This window comes from Rhinoraja longicauda, chromosome 31, assembly GCF_053455715.1.
Source record: "Rhinoraja longicauda isolate Sanriku21f chromosome 31, sRhiLon1.1, whole genome shotgun sequence".
NCBI lineage: Eukaryota > Metazoa > Chordata > Chondrichthyes > Rajiformes > Arhynchobatidae > Rhinoraja > Rhinoraja longicauda.
This window is the reverse complement of record NC_135983.1, coordinates 17,592,684-17,614,465: the sequence shown is the minus strand read 5'-3', so window position 1 is coordinate 17,614,465 and position 21,782 is coordinate 17,592,684. Positions and strand designations below refer to the sequence as shown.

At 39.5% G+C, this 21,782-nt stretch overlaps 1 protein-coding gene across 6 annotated transcripts in view; it reads left to right on the top strand.

The window, feature by feature from the left end:
- Nucleotides 1-4,229: 4,229 nt before the first annotated feature.
- The window catches only part of camsap1b (calmodulin regulated spectrin-associated protein 1b), a 61,106-nt gene continuing 43,553 nt past the window's right edge, over nt 4,230-21,782 (top strand). For all 6 annotated transcript variants that reach the window (XM_078426287.1, XM_078426286.1, XM_078426288.1 and 3 more), the window contains exons 1-2: nt 4,230-4,794; nt 19,073-19,335. In XM_078426287.1, the coding sequence (XP_078282413.1) occupies nt 4,611-4,794; nt 19,073-19,335 (447 nt within the window). In that variant the 5' untranslated portion in view covers nt 4,230-4,610. The remainder of the gene's footprint in view (nt 4,795-19,072; nt 19,336-21,782) is intronic.

Here is a 21,782-nt window from a genome sequence, read left to right as displayed (position 1 = left end):
TTAGTAAAATCAAGAACTTCACTCCTAAGAATCTGGAAACTAGGAGAGAATATTTTCTATCCATGATTTCTTGGTTCACGAAATGTTAGCTCCAATGACTTAGTCAATGTTTAATGCTCAGTCCTGGTTGCTCTTGAAGAAATGGTAATGACAATGAAACCTCTGATGGCCTGAAAAATTCAACCTGCAGTACTCATTAAAAAAATTAAGTGTATTTATTTTTAAAACTTGTTTGCCTATTAAGAATTGACTTGCTCTCATTGTGCTGAAGTGATTTTAGTGCATCTCTCCTGCACTATGGAGAATCAGTTAACTTTGTACAATCAGAACTGAAATCCAGGTCTTCGTAACTTATTACTAGACCCTCTGATTCGTTTCACCGAATGACTGGAGAAAGCAACTCATTGATGACATTCACATTGTGTGTTCAACAGCTACATGTTGTAATTTGAGTATTACATATAGGAAATTAACAGGAAGAACTGTTGTGATTTTTAAAACCGGTCAAATGGGCAAAAGATAAAGGGCAAAAGAAAAATCTGTGCAACTATACACAAAGAGTTCTTCTTAAATCCATTGACACTTAATTCAATAGTACAAAGCATTATTTTTAAAAGACTAAAGATGTTCTGCTACAAACTTTCATCATAACTTAGGAATAAGTTTGGGAATGCTGATGCACTAATACAGGTGCATTTATTTACAGAACCCCAAAATATTCTTTCGAGGTTTACCAATCCCACAATCATGCTATGGATATACCACGTTTGTTCATGAATGTGATCTTTTTTTAAGTCTTGCAGTTGTGCAGTTTGCCATACTTCGAATTATAGGTTTAGATTGATTTTAAACCCATGTAATAACTGTTTATAACATATCAATATGTTGGGTGGTAGATAACAGAACAGATTTCCTTGGTGTTGGGTAGAAACATAGACAATAGGTGCAGGAACAGGCCATTCGACCCTTTGAGCCAGCGCCCCTGTACCCGTTGCACACCATTCAATATAATCTTGGCCGATCATCCAAAATCAGTACCCCGCTCCAGCTTTTTCCCCATATCCCTTGATTCCGTTAGCCCTAAGACCTAAGGGTATAGTAATATAATCTCATTTTTCCTAAAAGTTTTTACAATTCTGTTACAACAATGGCAGCGTAAAACTACGCCCATTGTGCTGTCCAAGTGCTTGCTTTCAAAATTTACACAAATATGACTGCAAATCCCCACTAATGTTCTTCATTCCACCAGGCGGTGCCATCAGCAATGGCAACCTTGCCAACGGTCTGTCTGGCTTTTCATCTTTTTTTGTTATTTTTAGTGTGTTTTAAAAGTTTGTGTTAATGTTCTCTGGTTTGTTTTATGTAGGGGGTGGGTGGGGGGGGGGGGGCCGGGGGAAACTATTTTTCAATCTCTTACCTTACCGGCGATGCAATTGTTTTCCGGATCATATCTCCGGTCGCTCTGCAGCCTAACATCATGGCACTGGTGGCCTTGCTCAGGACTGACTTTGAGCCCCATTGTGGGGACGTGGACTTGCCTTCGGAGCCTGCGATCCTTAGCCTGGGATCAGCGCTCCAACTGCGGACTGCAGATTTCAACATCGAGGGGCTCGCAGTCTCGGGTAGAGACTGATGTCGGGAAGCTCCAAGCCACAGTAGCCCCGACCCAGGGTCAGATCGCCTGGAGCAGGGAAGCTGAGATTCCCCCCCGATGCAGGAGCTCGATCGCCCCGACACAGGAGGGCCCGACCGCCGGCTATGGGAGTCAAGATCATCCCATAAACGGAAGGCTCGAGGCCCCCAAACAAAGAAGGGAAGTAGATTGAACTTTTTTTCGCCTTCCATCACAGTGGGGAATGTGGAGGAGTCACTGTGGTGGATGTTCATGTTAAAATGTATTTTGTGTGTTCTGTTGCTTTTTATTGGTATGACTGTATGGCAAATGAAATTCCTCGTATGTTGCAAAACATACTTGGCTAATAAAGTATGATTATGATTTCGTTGAGTGCAATGCATATTTGATATTAATTTTTTTTTAAATGGTAGCCTTATAATCTCTCAGTTTAATGAAACATAACATTCAACAAGGTCTGAAATCAATTAGATAAAATGAACAGTGCAGAAATGTGATATTTAGCCCTGAAGCCTCCCCACTCCACTTCATCTCATTCTCAGTATATCCTTCTATTCCCTTCTCTCTCATGTACTTATCTCAATTGCCCTAAAATGCATAAATGATAATCATCTATTTAACCACATGTGGCAAAGTTGTTATTCCAATCATCCTCCAGGTAAAGAAGTTTTTTAAAATTATGTGCAGGATTAATTAGGACTATCAGTTGCCATTCTCATAAAAGAGCAAACTGCTACAAATACTCAGCAGAACAGGCAGCATCTCTGGAGGGAGAATTAAAATTCTAGGTGTAATGCTCTACCATTGGAACTGGGAACATAACTTCATAATGTAAGTTTTAAGTTGGGGGTATAGGGGCTGAGAAAATAAGGGAATAATACATTGGAGAGCAGTTAAAACTAAATCCAATGTTTGATTTAAAACTTCTCAGTTCTGATGAAGTCATCAACGTAAAATACCAACTCTGTATTTCTCTTCACAGATGCTAACGTGCTGAATATTTCTACCATTTTTAATTCATTCAGATTTGCAGTAGTTTGCTTCTGGACATGACACTTAGTCTTGAACTAAGAATGAGAAAAAAACTGTTTTATGAGTACTCTAACATAATTTTAAACATTTTTATTGGAGGAATTTGGGTGTTCCTATGTGTCACTGAAAGTTAACATGCAAGTAGAGGAAGCAATCAGGTGGCAAATGGAATATTGGGCTCTAATGGAAGATTAATAAAAGAGAAGGAATGGGTGAATTTGTTTTCTTGAGAAGGGTCTCGACCCGAAACTTCACCCATTCCTTCTCTCCTGAGATGCTGTCTGACCTGCTGAGTTACTCCAGCATTTTGTGTCTACCTTCGATTTGAACCAGCAACTGCAGTTATTTTCCGACACAATATTGGGCTTAAATGGCTTTTATGTTTCAGAGTAGAAATGTCTTGCTCCAATTATATAGTGCCCTTGTGAAATTACATCTAGAATATTGTAGTTAGGTCCAACCTCTTTTATTGAAGTCAAGTCAAGTCAAATTTATTTGTCACATAGACATAGAAGAGACATAGAATCCATTTGGTAGAAGCAATATAGCAAAGCTTCACTAGATTGATGCCAGAGATGGTGGGTTTGTTGAATGAAGATAGTTTAAACAAATTGAGCCTATGCTATCTTAAGTGTAGGTAATTTTATTAAAACATTTAAAAAATCATGTGATTTGACAGTGTAGATGTGAGTGCAGTCTATGTTTCCTTTGCTGGGATATCTCAAACCAGGAGCCAGTGTCTCAAAATAAGGGTTAGCCTTTCAGGACAGAAATTAGAAACAAATTTTTCATCCAGTCATTAATTAATCTGCAATTTTCTACCAAGAGAGATGTAGAGACTCGGCATCTAGGTGTACTCAAGAAAGAGATTGATTGAATTGTAAATATTGAGGTAAGTGATGGAAATGGGATTACTTCAAGATAGTGGCATTAATGTCAAGAATCAATCATGATCTGAGTGAATGGTGAAACAAATATGAGAAGCAAATACTTGTTTCAATTTCATATGTCCTGAGGTCATCGTTCAACCTTGTTTTCATAAGAGCTTAAAGAAGGATTTTGGGGTCCAAGTCTATAGCTCCCTGAAAGTGGCAACACAAGTAGATCGAATGGTAAAGAAGCTGTACGATATGCTTGCCTTCATTGATAGGGGCACTGAATAAAAGTCAGGACGTCAAGTTGCAGCTTAATAGAATGGGACACGTTTTATACAGAGTGGTGAGCTGTGGAACATGCTGCTGGGGGTGGTGGTGGAGGCAGTTGCAGAAGTGGCATTTAGATAGATGCAAGGAAATAAACCTTGGAAAATGAAAAGCTGCAAATCATCCGATTCGAATCTCCCGCCCCGGAGAGAATGTTACCTTGGTGGCGCGTTGCGCGCGCGCGCGCGGCCGGTGCTGGGCGGGGCGTGGACACGCCCTTCCGCGTCGCGCACGCGCGGCGGGAACGCAGCGACGCCGACGGTTGGAGGGGGGGGAGGGGCGCGAGGGGCGCGCGTGCCCGTCCAACCCGCGCACTGTGGGGGCGGCGGCGGGGCGCGTGCACGTTCAACCCGCGCACAGCGGGCGCGCGTCTCCAACGGCCGCGGCGGCGTCGACGGACGAGCTGAAGGAGAGGAGGGAACGGCCGGTCGGCCCAAGGAAGGGGGCGCAAACATACTCTCACACATACACAGCAAAAAGGACGCCTCTTCGACCACCATGACACGATCGATCCGACTTTTCCTGGGCGCAGCCTCTGCCATTTAAAAAAAAAAAATTAAAAATAAACTCCCATTCATTGGGGTGTCACGTTGTAGGCCGCGTCCTCAGGTAGGCGGTCACCGAGCGAGGAGAATTAATGCGGCGATTCTGCTGAGGAGGGCGATTGTACTGGGGATCTTTATTCGTTTTTTTTGTGGAAGATTACGCCTTAAAAGAATTGTTTGATTATCTGACTGGCGACGATGGTGGATGTGGATGTAGATTTCGGCGGCTGCGGTGCGTCTGGAGATGGCAGCAGCCGCAGGAAGATGCCGGAGCCGCTGGACTCGGACTGCGCCGAGGTTGTCCCGCTGGAGCTGTACGACTCCTCCAGGGCCAAAATCGCCGCCAACCTGGCCTGGATCTTCTCCAAAGCCTACGGAATAGGTAACACTAAAAATCATCTCCATAATTACATCTCTCTATCCTGATTTATTACTGTAGAAAAGAAATGCAAGTTCATGAGCTGCCAATGATTAACATATTTGCTGATTTCTTTGTTTAAATTTGCTTGTGGCAGACTATAAGATAAATTATTTTGGGCAAATATTTCTTCGAAAGAATTGGAGAGGCTCATTGTAAAGTAGCAGGAATCTCAGATTCATTTATTGCGACAATGACATGTGGGGATTCGTTTGGCTGTGGTATCCACGTGAATCGTGTTTAGATTTTTGATTGATTAGAAACGATACATTTTTGAACTCATAATGCTTATTTTTACTGCTTGGCTCTTGACTAGACTTTATCTTTTGTGGTGGAGTTCTGGTTCTGTTTTCATCTTGAAAGGAAAATACTTTCCAATTTAACTATTAACTCTTAGGTGAGATAGAACATACCAAAACAGGTCTACATGTCTCCTTTGATTTGGATATGAGGAATGTACGAAAAATGTGAAATATTTAGATGCTGTGGGACTAGCCAGTAGGCAAAACTACAACCAATGTGATGAGGGCTGGACTGATTTTCTCATCAGAGAGCATGTATACACATCACTCGTACTGCTTTACATGAGTGCAAGAATGGGGATAGAAGACTAATGATCATGGTATTGGATTCACAAGCTGTAGACTGAACTATGGTAAATTGTAGAGAATTTACATCATAAAGAAGGACATTCAGCTAAACTGACTTTGTTACATTTCACCGAAATGTCCCTCCACCATTATTTAACCCCAACGACATATCCATCAGTTCATTTTTCATTTGTGATTATCCAGGTTCTTAATTTCTTTAAATGCTTCAGTGCAATCCTCAGAGCTGGCATGTATATAACACAGTTAACATTAAAAGATTTCCCGTAACTCTGCCTGCTATATTTCAAATAAAATGAAGAGCTCTTGCAACTACCTTGTGTCATTCTGTGGTGTCTTTGCCCTGACTGATCCTCGCGTGACGAGATCCACAATATTATGGAAGACTTTAAAAAAATAATCTCAGCAAGCAGATGTGTGATGCAAATTAGGTATGGACAATTGCTAGGGATGCTCACTTCTTTGAATAATTAAAAAGAAATAAATTACATCAGATAATGTATATGCATATCTCGAGTCCAGTTTAACCTGCACTTTTAAATTATGTTCCTCTTTAAATTAGTGTTTTCCAGTGCTTTCCTTGCATTTTTAATGGTGGTGATTTTCCCATTTTTTTCTTATGACAGTGAAGACCATTCAGCCCATGGCCTCTGGCAGCTCACAGAACATTTTCATTCCCACACAAAATTTCACTGTGACCTATTCTCCCTCAAATTCTCCCATTTGTGAAATACTGGGGGCAATTAAAGAGCCTAATTAAATTACCACAATGTGGCCTGACATCAGGAAAAGTCAAAATGAAAAACTACCTGTTTGATGTAATGTTCTTTGGGATGGAAATCTGCCAGAGTTTCACCTATGTATCACTAATGTCTTATACGCTGACTCCGTATGCTTTAAGAGTAACCTTCTTCAGTAGTAATTACTGGCAGGCCAATGCCTCACACATCCTATGAATAGATACAAACATATCTACTGTTGGTTTCCTGAATCCTTAAAATTATAATGGGATCGCTGCAATATTGACATTTTACTCATTGAAAAGATCATGAGTTATTTTGTTGCAAAACTTTTTACTTGGAGAATTCTACAATAGAATGACATATTTTGGAAATACTAGGTGGACACAAAATGCTGGAGTAACTCAGCGGGTCAGGCAGCATCTCTAGAGACATTTGGATAGGGTGACATTTTGGGTCGAGACCCTTCTTCGCTGCTGATGGTCTTTGAAAGTGTGGTGAATTGAATTTGATACAGGTGACTTGTATTTTAAGTGTAGCTCCAGAACAAAATGTCAATTGTTCTGGCCTCTTGTGTAAAGATATGTATCAAAAAAGGTTATGTTCTAAACTAAAATTATTAATTTCCATCAGTATTCAAAATAGTTGTTTTGCTTTGTTAGCTATGTTGGACAGGGAAAAGAGGTAATGACTATAATTTAAAATGTGCGTAAAATGGAATACAAGTATATATCACTGTTCATAACCTCAGTCTTTTATCCTTGAGAGTGACCATGCATCATGACAGAATAATGATGAACTATGTCGCCATTAATACAACAGCTTAAAACTTGTAGGCAGTTAATGAAAACGGTTTTACTTTTTTAGTGTTTTACTGTATTAGTTTCCTTCTAATTATGTAACGGACACAAAAGATGGTAGCAACACTGTAGGCTGCCCTTGTATGAACAGGCAATCCATGCATTATGTAGGGTATGCATTTACGTTCCCTGAACACCGCCCATGATGCAATTTTCCATAATGAGAAGCCGCATCATCTACTTCTATTAGGGAAATGGAATTGGGAAAAAAATGTTTATTTTTATTCACATAAATTCCATGAGAGTGAATTTATTTTGTACCTCAAATTTTTGGGTATCAATATGCGACTTCTATAAGGATGAAATTCCATTACCTGAATGACCTTAATAACATGAATCGCTTTTACATATTTTATACACTTTTATTTGGCAAAAATAAACCTGAATGCAACTAATCTGTTGCAGTGGTTCTAATTTCATGAATATTTCCTCTGGTACTCGATTTCTAAGACTTCTGAGATTATCAGCGTGACTCCAGTATGGTTTGTGGCCTCTTTGGTACCAGCGTTAACGAATGCATGCAGAGCAGACTGAAGGGAGAGAGTGAAGAGCCAATTACAGTTCACATAGGTAGAAAGAGGAATGGGATCCTGTGAGCAGATTTTCAGGAGCTAGTAAATGGGACAAAACAGAATCTCAGTCTATTGTTTCCAGTGATCCAGGTAACAAGTGCAGAAGTAAGGGCAGTGAGCAAATAATGCTTGGCTGGAGAAGTAATGCAGGAGGGAGGACTTTAGAGATCTGAGACTTGTAAACTGTCAAAGACAGATGGGTTTGACCAGGTAACATGACCAGATCTATATGACTGGCATTTCTGGCAATGGTGTGGGAGAAGTTAGCTGGGGAATGGAAATTAAGAGTGAGTCAGGAGAGAGGGAAACACAGATGAAATGAAAGTTAGAAAGGTAGTAAGCAGAATAAGTAAGCAGTGCAAACAAAGTCAAGCAGCAATAGGGTTCACAGCACGGAAATTTGTTAAAAGGCACTAAAACCTAAGCATTATGCATTCACAATAATGTGTATGAATTGATGACATAAATAGTTGTAATTGGGTATGCTCCAATTGCTATAGAGCAGAAATGTGGCTGTGAATATTCCAGAATGTTTGACAATTAGAGAGATGAGTAGCAAGGAAAAGGAGGTATGATAATGCTGTTGAGTGATGGCATCAGTATAATACTAATTAAAGGATCTTGGCTTGGTTCCGGGTCCAGTATGATGTAGAGCTTTTCTCCCATTGCCACGCCTCTGAGCCTTTTTCTGGGAAGGAGTCCTCGCCTCCCAGTGACAACCCTTTTTCTCGTATCCAACATTCCCTCCTCTTGAACCCCGCCCCACCTCACCCCCATGCCTGCCCCCTTACCTTCTCTGGACCTTTTTATTTCCAACTGTCGGTACAACATCAACTGTATTAACTTCTTTACTGCCCTCAAATACTCCAATCTCACCCCCTCTGAACACACAGCCCTCCGCTCATTTAGCAACGATCCCAACATTGTATTAAACCCACCAACAAGGGAAGTGCTGTTGTACTCTGGCAGGCTGACCTCAACCATGTTAAGCTGGTGTCAGTTCTCGGACTCCTCGATATACCTGTATCTTGACCATAACCCCACAGACGAATACCAGGCCACCATCGCCCAAACTGTTTCTGATCTCATCGCCTCTGGCCTCGTCCCCTAACTCTTTCTTCACTACATCGACAACTGCACCAGGGCTGCTCTTGCACCCCTGCAAAAGTTGTGGATTTCATGAACATCATCACAAACTTTCACCATGCCTTCATTCATCTGGACTATCGATGACACCTCTTTCCTCTTTCTTGTCCTCTCTATCTCCATCACAGGGGACAGACTACCGACAGATGTGTTTTATAAAACCTACCAACTCCCGCAGTTATCTGGACTCCGCTCCCTCCCACACTGCCTTTTGCAAAGAAGCTGTTCCCTACTCTCAATTCCTCTGTCTCCACCGCATCTGCTCCCATGGTGACTTCCCATTCTAGGACATCTGAGATGTCCTTTCTTTCCTCTCTTCCTCTGTCTTAACTATAACCCGGAACTCCCAAATACAGTTTTGCTATGGTTTTCCATAAATTCACAACTTCATTCATTACCGCAATACATGTATTTGGGTTATTTAATGGGTTTTTCTTCGTCATTATCATCATCAAAAGGTTTTCCCTGTACTTCAGTACAGGTGACAGTAATAAGCTAGACTAAACGCAGTTTATATAGAAACAAAGAACTGCAGATGCTGGTTAATAAACAAAAGGAGACAAAGTGTTGGAGTAACTCAGCAGGTCAGGCAGCATCTCTAGAGTACAGAGACGGGTGACATTTTGGGTTGGGGAGACCCTTCAGACTGAAGAAGGGTCTCAACCTAAAACATCACCTTATCATGTTCTCCAGAGATGCTGCCTGACCTGCTGTTACTCCCAACACTTTGTGTCCTTTTTTCAATTTATTTACACTGGCGCCTTTTAATTATAGTGAATTGGTCTTCGCAGGGGCACTGACAAAACAAAAATGAGCTTAACCTACAGGCTCATCACAGGGGCAACTTTAAAAATACATTTTGAAGGAAGGTAGAGAGATTTAGGTTCATTTAAAAAGATGATGCTTTAAATGACAGGAGAACTTGCCAGCCTTGCTCATTCCTTACACTCCTGAAATTCTTAATATTTCACATTTGCCTTGCCATTATTCCAAATATTAATACTTTGCATAATTTGCGCTCCATCTGTCAACTCCCGCCTTCCCCCTCCCCTTTTTATCAACCAATCAGTTTGCGCTTTGAGTGACCCCGAATCCTCAGATTTACTTTCCCTCTTTGTACTTTTATTTTCAGCCTCACAATAAAACTGATTGAATATATTTGTGTGCATTTTGGGACGTCAAAGCAGGACAGTACCTTCACAGTGATTGGTAGGGCCCTGGGTAGCATTGTAGAGCAACGGGAGTGAAGATGCATATTTTCTGAAAGTGGCGTCACAGATAGATAGGGTGGTCACGAAGGCTTTCGATACATTGGCCTTCATTAATCAGGTTGTTGAGTATAGAAGTTGGAATGTTACATTACAGTTGTAAAAGTCATTGGTGAGGATACATTTGGAGTATTGTGTTCAGCTTTGGGCACCCTGCTATAGGAAAGATGTTGTTAAGCAGGAAAGAGTGCAGGAAAATTTATGAGGATGTTGCCAGAACTCGAGGGCCTGAGCTCTAGGGAGAGGACTTTATTCCTTGGAGTGCACAAGACTAAAGGATAATTTTATAGCGGTATATAAAATTGAGGGGAATAAATAAATAGTCTTTTATCCAGAATCAAAATATAGAGTACATAGGTTTACAGTGAGAGGGGAAAGAAATAGCAGGGACCTGAAAAGCAACTTTTTCACACAGAGGGTTGGGTATATGGAACACATTGCCAGAGTAGACAGTTGAAGCAGGTACTATAACAACATTTAAAAGACATTTGGAGAGATACATGGATAGGAAGGTTTTAGAAGGATTTTAGCCCAATTAGGTTGTGGGACTAGGTAAATGGAACATCTTGGTAGGCATGGGCTGGTTGGGTTGAAGGGTCTTTCCGTGCTCTATGACTATATTATAAAACCTTCTGATAAAACAGCATTTAATTTCTATTCCTTGTTTCACATCTTCCATTTCTGAATCCAAATTAGTACCATTCTGGATCTCCTCCCCTTGATCAACTCTTTAAAAAACATGTCCATTATATAAATGAAAATCAGCAAACTGGTGGAAATACTCAGAGGGTCACTCAGCATCTAAAGAGAAACAGATAATAATCATTTTATTAAAGGTCATAAAAATCATCGTCAACACCCATAAGTTAGATATGTAAACACAGGAAAGCTCAATACTCATCAGATCAGGAATGTATGTGGAGAAAGAAAAATTAGTTGATACTACAGATGTTTAATTGTGTAGCAGAACTGGTCTGCCCAATCTGCCGGGCGTTTCCAGCATTCTTTTTGGTTTAATTTTATCAATAGCCCTGACCTTTTCATAGCTTTAAATGTGTCTCTTTGTTTGTTTCCCTCTCTAACTTTCCTCATTAACCTATTAGCTGGATGGCTTGATAAACATTGAGGGCAATCAGAGATAATATCTTTGTCCGAGTCACCCTTGTCCCTTTCCGCAACTTAAAGCTAACCTGTTTTCTCATTTTTCAAGCTCAGTTAAAATGTTTGATCCGAAGTGTGAACTCTTCACTTCGCACAGATTCTGCCTGGCCGGCAGAGTGTTTCCAGTATTTTCTGTCCATTGTATAATGTTCTTAAAGTCCAAATGCTACATTTGCTGCTTGTTGCAATTTACCATACCAACTAGTCATAAAGAATGAAATTGGTTAAAAACAATGATATTTTTCACTGTGAAATATAATTTCCCCAAGACACTTGTGTCCTTTCAAATTTGGCGTTTAGGTCACCTTTAATGTATTATCCTTTTATTTGTAATAATTATACTTTATCCTTTTTAAGCAGTTCAAGATTTTTGCGCACTTCCTAGCAACATCTTTCTTAATGACAAACACTGATGCAAAGGACATGTAGATTATTATTGACACTTTCCACTTGTCAATAAGATTGTGTTTCACTTCACATTTAAGATTTATTTTAATTGATATAGTTGGAGATTATTAATTTTCTTCTTCGTGGTATTTTCACTTCCCTCAAGCTTGGAGTGCATTGAAGTCCCAGTCAGTTCTTTGTGTTCTTGTGTCCTGTCAACCCCCCCTTGCTTGGCTTAATATGTCACTGGCATGCGCTCTTTTATCTTACTGTTGTGAAACTACAATTATGTTTAAACTGAGAAGGAATAAAACTGGGTGGACCATCTGGCATTAACCTAGGCGCTGAGTTTGAACACAACAAAAAATCACTTCCAACCCTGTCAACCTAGCAAATGTCTCCCATACAAACATTAGGGTCTGGTGTCGGTTATGCCATAGACTATTGAAGTAACTGGCAAACACATTTGTACTTACAAAATTATGCCTTACTCACAATGTACCAGATTCTTCCATCACAATCCTTGAGCAAATTCTGTCTTCAAGAGTGATTCAAGACCCCATGCATTAGTCCAAATATGAGCAAGGAAACCTTTGCCTAATTTCAACCTACTATCATTATGTCATTGTGTAGGCCTTTGCCAGCTAAAAATTGAACTAAAGATTTGAATTTATATTGTGAATGCATTTAGGACAGTTGTGCATCCCATTTTAAAATGTGTATCATATTTTTCTGTAGACCACCAAAGCACAGTTAAATATTGGTTAGAAAAAAAATCATAGTATGCTTTCTAAAAAGCTAACTTTCCAATTTGCTTTTTGTTCTTAAATTCAAAAAGTGCAACAAATAATTCTTGCTTTCATATTAATGTGGGGCGGGGGAAATCATTGAAATCATGGATGTCCATTAAATAGAATTAAAGTAATGTAGAAAAGAACAGCAATTATATCTTGTTTACTGTTTAAGCTAGTGAGCTGAAACAAAATTATTTGTGACTTAAAAGTCTGTTTTGATGAAAATGACCAAAAATAAGAGTATGGTGTCTTGTGTGGCTCTTTCTAATGATGTGTATATTTCCATAAAAGATTCAGTTATAATTATAGTTGAACCAAAATAGAATAAATTATATCCTCGTTTACCGCCTTCATTTGGAAATTTCTAGAATGAATTGAAATGTTTTAAAACTGAGGTAAAGAGTCCAGTTGTTGAATTTAACTTTATAATATAGAAAAGCAATGTGGATATTTATAAATTGTGACCTGCTCGTAAGATTTATTCAGCAGCACCATTTTTAGTAAATACTAGACAAAGTGGACCCGTTAGGCCCAAACCTCTCCTGCATTGGTGCAGCACCTGTCCTCCCCCCTTCTCTCCTCAACCTCCCTTCCCCCCCCCACTCCCACCACCCTCCTCCCCTCCCCTCCTTTTAAACTTTAAAATGTGAATAACTTAAAAAATATAACACCGATTTCAATAATATTACTTGCATTATCACTAAAGTGACAACGGTGAGTAAGATGGGCCTAAAATTGTCACGCTATCGTGTACCGTTTTGGCTGAAGTTCAGTCACAAACAAGATAACAAACGAGAGTTTTAGTATATAGATTATAAATCCAAATAAAAGCATATTAATAACCAAAACATGTTTGTATCTACTTTCTGTAAAAAGTGTTTAAAACAGTATAAAAAATAATGAAAGATTTTTTTTACTAAACCAAACAATAAGTCTGAGAATCATTTTTTATTAATTTCTCACAACAATGGGCTAGTGAAATCAAGGGATATGAGGAGAAGGCAGGCACGGGTTATTGATTGTGGATGATCAGCCCTGATCACAATGAATGGCAGTGCTGGCTCGAAAGGCCAAATAGCTTCCTCTTGCACCTATTTTCTATGTTTCTAAGGGGTGGTGAAAAATGGCTCATGAGTTAACACTTTTGTAGAATATAATTTCTACCTCTTTATTGCCATAAAATGTGGCGCCTAGAATATGCAGGTCCCAATCACCCAGTAAAATCTTTGTCACCAGTTGTCCCAACCCATGGAAGCAATATTAAAGCGTAGTCTAATGCGGGTAATTGGTTCATGGGACCTGGATGCCATGATTCTGTATAAGAAAATAACTGCAGATGCTGGTACAAATCGATTTATTCACAAAATGCTGGAGTAACTCAGCAGGTCAGGCAGCATCTCGGGAGAGAAGGAATGGGTGACGTTTCGGGTCGAGACCCTTCTTCAGACTGATGTCAGGGCGACAAAGGAAGGATAGGCCATGATTCTGTTCTGATTAGCTGGTCAGCCAGGATTGAAATCAGATAAGTTGAAGCAACAGGGGGATTGAAAAATATTAGAGAGGTACAAAATGTATAATTTTTCTATACTCGTTTACATGGGGGAAACTTGAATCACAGGCGGTATTCGGGGGCGGCACAGTGGTGCAACCGTAGAGTTGGTGCCTGACTACAGGTGCTGTGTGCACGGAGTTTATATGTTCTCCCTGTGACCGCGTGGATTTTCCCCGGGTGCTCCAGTTTCGTTCCACACTCCAAAGACATACAGGTTTATAGGTTAATTGGCTTTGGTAAAGATTGTAAATTGTCGCTAGTGTGTAAGAGAGTGCTGGTGTATGGGGGCCACTAGTCGGCACGGACTCGGTGGGCTGAAAGGCATGTTTTCGCTCTATCTTTAAACTAACGAAAAAGTTATTATGGGTTATTTTTAATAGTAAGTTAATTAGTGTCAGCACAAAGGTGTATGTCTTTTTTGTCTTTTTTGTATGATTGGTATGTTAATTGGCAACTGTAAATTACCCTTAGTGGAGGTGGATGGTAGAAGGGTTTTGGGTTGCCTGTGGGAGCAAACTGGTTATGGAAATAGCATGGATGGGGATTTTCTGGAGGCATGCATAGATTGGTTGGGCTGTATGGCCTAAAGTATTGTGAGGAAGTCTGAAAGGAATACCAGTAATCAAGCATAGAATCATATCTATAATTTCAGTTTAGTAAATCCTCCACCATCTGTCAATTTTAAGTGATGGATCCCTACAGAAAAGGATTCTGGGAAGAATGGCATGATAGTTGTCAGGGCCGACTGTGTGGTTCTATGATTGTTTCTATTCCATTACTGAAGAAAGCAGCCTCAAAAGTGAATGCAATTTGAGCAAATTTTTTTTTTGTAGTATTTAAATGAGCTGCTTAGCGGTTTTGTGACCTTCCCAAAGGAAAGGTTAGTAAATATCTTGAAAAATTATTAAACTCATTTAACAATACTAGAGATCTTGTAAGAATCCAACCATAGTATGTTATATGCCCAATTCACTGCATTCCACAGCTGTCACAAAATCCTCAATGTCAGTCAGAAAATGTTACAACAAAATCTTATTTCATTGTTCATATATTTTTGAATTCTTAAATAATCTAACTACTTCCAAAGTTGATATAATAGATCCGTTTCAGGCAATGGGAATGATGAAATTTATTTTACTGTTGAAAAATAGATTTGTAATTTTCAATAAACGTTCACAAATACCTACAAACAGGCTAAAGATATAAACAGTACTGGGTGCTTTCAATACTAACTTCTGAAATGCAGCACATACTCCTACATGCACCTAGAAATGCACATCAAGGTAAATATTGTTGGAAGATTAGTAAACCAAGAGCTTGACTATTTTATGTCCACATAGAAGTAAATTTCTCGCTGTCATGTCATGTTGACCTTTAATGAATGGCCACATCAGTTTAGATTGATCAACTCAGTAGGTTTGTTTAGATCTCAGATTAAAGTAGGGTTCCTTACATTCCTTAGGAACCCTTTGTCATGTGAAAATATGTTAAGATGGATGTAGATTTTCCAATAGCGGGAGTGGGGGGTGGAGGGAAGGGAAGAGAGAGGGAGAGAAATCAGTTTGGTATCTAATGTTAAGATTTTTAGTAAACTGAAATTTAAGAAAATAAGCCATATCAAAATCAAAGTGTTGATTTTATTTAAATAAATAAAATTACCATTATAAGGCAAAGAGAGGTTGACAAAAGTTTCTGCAAAAGAAGGTGGTGTGAGAATGAACAGACAAATGTTTTAGGTGTTGTTGAAAACGGAGGTAGATGTGTTGGTTGAAGAGGCAGCTGGCACTGGTATGGGTTTGTCAGATGACAATTTGACAGGTACAGGTTCAGTAGAGGCAGATTTGACAGTGCAGTGAAGATCTCAAAACAAGAATTATAATTTTCACTGCCTTTCTTTATGTAACTTCCGGCAACAATTAATGTTTTGCTGACTCCACAGGCAACCTCTGTGCTGCATTTCATTGCAAGTGATAGGTGAATTCAGATGGGGAGAGATGGGTGGAGATGGTAATCAAGGTTGGAGGTGATAAGTGGAGAATACCAAAGGGTGCATGGGGTGGAATCTAATAAAGAAGGAAGATGGGAAGTGAAATGTAGAAGAGATAATTGGTGGATGGGAAAGGGCTGGGTGTAAGGGGGAGGAAAATAGAGGGCCAAGGGTAGAGAGGAGTGGGAAACGTGTAGGTGAAGGAGTAAAACAGGGTGACGAGGCGGAGGGGGTGAAAAGAAAGGTGTGCGTGGGAGAGAACTGGGTAGATTAGATGTGAGGTGTTTACCTGAAATTGGAGAATTCAATATTCATGCCATTGGGTTCTTAGCTATCCAGCGGAATATGAGGTACTGCTCTTCCCATGTGCAGTAATCGTGTTACTTCCAAATTAGAAGATTGGTTCAATTTCTTCTTTAGAGATTGAGTGCAAAGGTCTAGCTTGACACAATACAGTGATGAGGAGTTGATGCACTTTGGTGATATCATATTTTGGATGAGATTGTAAATGCGAGGTGGATGTTATAAGTTCCATTTTGCTGTGTCATTGTTGCCACCAATGTCGTGACCCATCTGTATTCTCAGTCAACCTTCCAAAAGTAGATCATCTGACCTCTGTGGTTCTGCTGTGTGCAAAAGCTTGCTATGGATAAATTGACTACTCTGATCCCTCTGTTATAGCAATGATTACACTTCTAAAAACTTTTGTCAGCAGTAAAATAGTTTGGGAGAACCTGAAGGCATGAAAGGTGCCATATACTCTGTCTTTTCTCTTGCATAGATGTTAGCATGGAACAGTTGAACTGGATGGTGTATATCTGTTTTTTTATAATTGTTACATTGATGTAATGGAGAGAAAGTCAGAAAAATGAATGCTAAATGGCAAAATCCCTGGTGGGACATCCTAACTGGGGATAGATTTGAGAATTTTACTTGATGCTGCAGAGAAATCCATGGATTGGAAAGAAGCTGATATCATGCTTCAAAGTAAACAAGTTAAGTAACAATGGGTTAATTTATTTTATTTTAAACATATTTTAAGCATTGCTTGGGTTAGTAAAGAAAATGAAATAATTAATTTAAGCCATAATGCCAAAACTGTCCCCTTGTTTATCTTTCTCATGTCACCCTTTGAGGGCATAGTATGATTTTCTGTATCCATAATTGTGTAACTGACTTGGGTATATTAAAATCTTCAAGGCAAAATCTTATGGCATCAGAGCATGCGACTCATTACATGCGCTTCCCAGTGAAGGATCTACTATCATCCAATACAATTGCTTTAGTCTTTTAAACCTCTTTTCTACCTGTAAATGTAACTGATGCGTTAGTGCTGAGAAACATATTCTGCACTTTGTATCTCCCCCTTTGCTCTACCCCTATTGTACTTGACTGATTTGATTGTATTTGTGTACAGTATTATCTGATCTGATTGAATCGTATGCAAAACAAAGTTTTTCATTGTACATCGGTACATGTGACAAGAATAAACCTAAACCTAAAACCTTGTTCACATTACTTCTTAGTCACTGTTTCCATTCCTCTTTCTAACTGCACAGACAAGCTGAACTTGAATCAGTGAATCTTGTTTTATGTTTAAGTCAATCAATACACGACAATTCCAAGAAAAATATCACCAACCTTCATCTCTACCTCATTCCTAATTTACATACCATACCCTGTTTTATCAGCAACCGACTAATATGTTTTTGTATCTATGACTAATCTAAATCTCTATTTATGTATCCATTTTCATAATAAATCCTGCAGGAATATTGATTGATTGAAAGATACAGCATGGAAACGGGCCCTTCGGCTCACCGAGTACAAGCTGACCATCGACCACCTGTTCACACTGGTTCTATGTTATCCCACTTTCTCATTCACGCACTACACAATAGGGGCAATTTAAAGAGGCCAATGAACCCGCAAACGCTAGGTCTTGGGATGTTGGAGGAAACCAAAGCACTCGGAGGAAACTCACGCAGTCCAGAGAGAACATGCAAAATCCACATAGGCAGCACCCGAGGTCAGGATCGAACCCAAGTCTCTGGCACTCTGCCACTGCAAATTGGTTGTGCATTTTGAAATCTTTGGCTTCTGTCATTCCTATTTGTGGACCTCAAATTTCTCCTTTGCTGTTGTCTTGTATCCTGAATCCTAGCTTATGCTTTCTGGTCCATTGTGGTTTTTACTGTGCTCAGAATTTCAGGCCCCTATTTGCCTACACATTGTACTCTTCTCCCACTTGTGTCCTGGTACCTCTGATACTGTTGTTTTGATGTCTTGAAATATTTTGAGACATGGAAGTTGTTAGTCACATTGAAGGTTTAATGTAACTGTCACCTGTAAGGCAGGAGAAATAGTCTGGAGCTAGCTGGTGCAGGTTTAAGGTGAGAGGAGAAAATTTTAAAGATTTGAGGGGTAGATGTTTTATAGAGAGGGTGGCGAACATCTGGAACGAAGATGTGTGTAAGAAGGAACCGAAGATGCTGGTTTAAACCAAAGATCGACACAAAAAGCTGGAGTAACTCAGCGGGACAGACAGCATCTCTGGAGAGAAGGAATGGGTGACGTTTCGGGTCGAGGTCTGAAGAAGGGACTCGACCCAAAACGTCACCCATTCCTTCTCTCCAGAGATGCTGCCTGTCCCGCTGAGTTACTCCAGTTTTTTGTGTCTATCTGGAACGAACTGCCAGAGGAGATGATGAAGACATACAATTACAATGTTTAGAAGGTGTTTACACAGATACTTGGTTAAGAAAAGCGTAAAATTGGATGCAGGACTAATTTGGGCAAATGGGATTAGCGTCGACAGGCTTCGCAATTGGCATGCATGAGGTGGGCTAAAAGGGCCAAAGTCTATGCTATATGTTTCCATGATTTTCTGTTGTGACATAAGAAATATGATGAAGTATTTTATGGATTAAGGCTAATTGAGAACTAAGGTTTCTAAATTATTTAAATCTGTTTGCTCTAATGTGATTGTAATATATGGTTTTACAAATTTCAGTATTTATCAAGTTATAGGCATGTGACTTTTCTATTGGATAGACAGTTCATTCCAGACAGGAGGGGAATGTCAAATTAATTTTTTGGTTAAACATGGATGTGATTGTTGCTGTAAATCAATACTTTCCTCTAATTCCTTCTGTGGCTCATTGCAGATAATATTCCTGAGGATTTAAGGGATGCTTTCTACACAGACCAATATGAACAAGAACACATTAAACCACCCGTCATCAAGCTGCTGCTGTCCAGTGACCTTTACTGTCGTGTGTGCAGCCTCATTTTAAAAGGGGATCAGGTGGCTGCGTTGCGGGGTCACCAACCCGTCATTCAAGCATTGTCGCGCAAAGGCATTTATGTCATGGAGAGTGATGATATGCCAGTTTCGGAATCGGACCTGACACAGTCTCCAATCAAAATGGTGAGTGAGATAAATTCTTACTGGGGTTTATATTAATTCCTTTATCTGGTGGCTTTCTGGTATTTCTGGGTAGATTTAATTATCGTATTTTCAGGCTTCCCTTCAGGAATGTTGACAAAATTGGATAGCACAAAACTCCCTTCCATGGTTTACACGGAAGCTATCTTCTGTGGTTCGCAAGTTGTAACTGTTGACATTACTAATGCTAAAACCAGCAGATGCTACCACTGGCCGTGTGTTATAAACTGAGTAATTTATAAGTGCTCTTCACAGATTTGGCATAAGCTAGTTATAGTGTAGAGATAATTTGCAAAGATGTTGTCAAGACGAAGGCTTGAGCAAAAGGGAAAGGTTGAGCAGGCTTGAAGCGCAGGAAACAGGGTGATATTATAGAGGTGTGTAAAACCATGAGGGGAGTGGATTGGGTGAATGCGCTGTATTTTACCCCGGGTAGGGGAATCAAGAACCAGAGGACTTTGTTTAAGATGAGAGGGAAGCGATTTAATAGCAACCTGAGGGACAATTTCTTTCACTCAGAGGGTGAGAGGAGAAAAGACAATTTCTTTCATTCAGAAGGTGAGAGGAGAAAAATTTAAAGATTTGAGGGGTAGGTGTTTTATAGAGAGGGTGGCGAACATCTGGAACGAAGATGTGTGTAAGAAGGAACTGAAGATGCTGGTTTAAACCGAAGATCGACACAAAAAGCTGGAGTAACTCAGCGGGACAGAGGGTGGTATGTACATGGACCGAACTGCTAGAGGAGGCATTTAAAAGACATTTGGACAGGTACATGGATAGGAAAGGTTTAAAGGAATATGGGCCAAGTGTGGGCAAATGGGACTAGCTTAGATGGGTCATCTGGGTTGGTATGTTTGAGTTGGGCAGAAGGGTCTGTTTCCTTGCTGTATAACTCTGACTATATTATGTGGCTACATTTGCTTCTTTCTCGATGTGTACTTGTTTCAGGTTGTTATGTTTTTATTTTGCTCGATAAACTTGCTATGCACTTTGTAAAATAGTTTTGAAGATGAAAGAATGCGAATTGATGTTGGGGTCTTTGATCTTTATGTGAGTCGTGACTTATTCACTCTGTGCACATTCAAAATTAGTTCAATTGAAAATTTCTCTATCCAATATACCAGTGTGGTTCCTTCTACCATTATGACATTGATTTTCCTTTTGAATGTATTTAACAATCAGGATTCAGCCTTTAAGCCATATTTATTTGTTCAATGTGTGCTGATGTACATGGGAACATGTCAAAGGCCTTACTGAAGTCAATATAAACTACATCAGCTGCACTGACTCATCAATATATTTAATTAGTTCTTCAAAAAAAGCCATGAAATTAATTAGATAGCATTTCCCACCAACAAATTTGTACTGACTATCCCAGTCATTCCTTACCCTTCAAAGTATAGATTAATCTTCTGATTCATATTTTTTTCCAATAATTTCACTACCACTACCTTTTGAGTAAAAATAAAAATCTCTCACTTTGGTCCTTTTGTCTTGTGTAAAAGCTCTCTACCACAAAAATCCATGGCGGAATTTTGTGCATTTCAGTGAAATCTTGACTTGACCTTTGCCTCACCTCACCTGACAGTCCTACCATTCCAGGAATCAGTCTGGCAAATCTTCATTGCATTCCTGCTATGGCTAGTATATCTTTTCTTGAGCAAGAAGACTAAAATTGCATAATTTCATCAGGTGTGATCACACCAATGTGTTTCAAGAAGATCATCTCATATTCTTCCAAAAGACAGTGGGCATAAAATTCTAATAATGGCATTCTGACTGTTTGGAAATCTTGACGGTTTAGCACTCGTTAGTTCCCATCCCTTTCCATGCTCCCTGGTTTCCATACTCCCTTTCCCACTCACCAGGTTTCCATGCTCTAATGTCACCTGAGTGTGCCGGATGATTGGAGTTTTACTGTATTATTTTATGTAAGGAGGATGGTGATACAGAAAACCAGTTTGGTCTGTATACAGGTCTTGAATAGCAGAAAACTATAAAATGTAATAGATTCCGACTGTTGGGAGCACCCAGGTAATACAACTAAATGTATGAGAGTTGGTGGATGGGAATTATGACACGACAATAATGTTAAATCACTGACTTGTATTACCACAATAAACGTGACATTTTGATTATGAAATTAACGCCAGGTTAAAATTAGTAACTAATCTATTGGAGATCTGTTAGAAATATCATATATCATATCATATCATATATATACAGCCGGAAACAGGCCTTTTCGGCCCTCCAAGTCCGTGCCGCCCAGCGATCCCCGTACATTAACACTATCCTACACCCACTAGGGACAATTTTTTTTTTTACATTTACCCAGCCAATTAACCTACATACCTGTAAGTCTTTAGAATGTATGAAATATCTTCCAATTATTTCGGTTTATAGTCATTGTTTCTATCAGAGGGTCACAT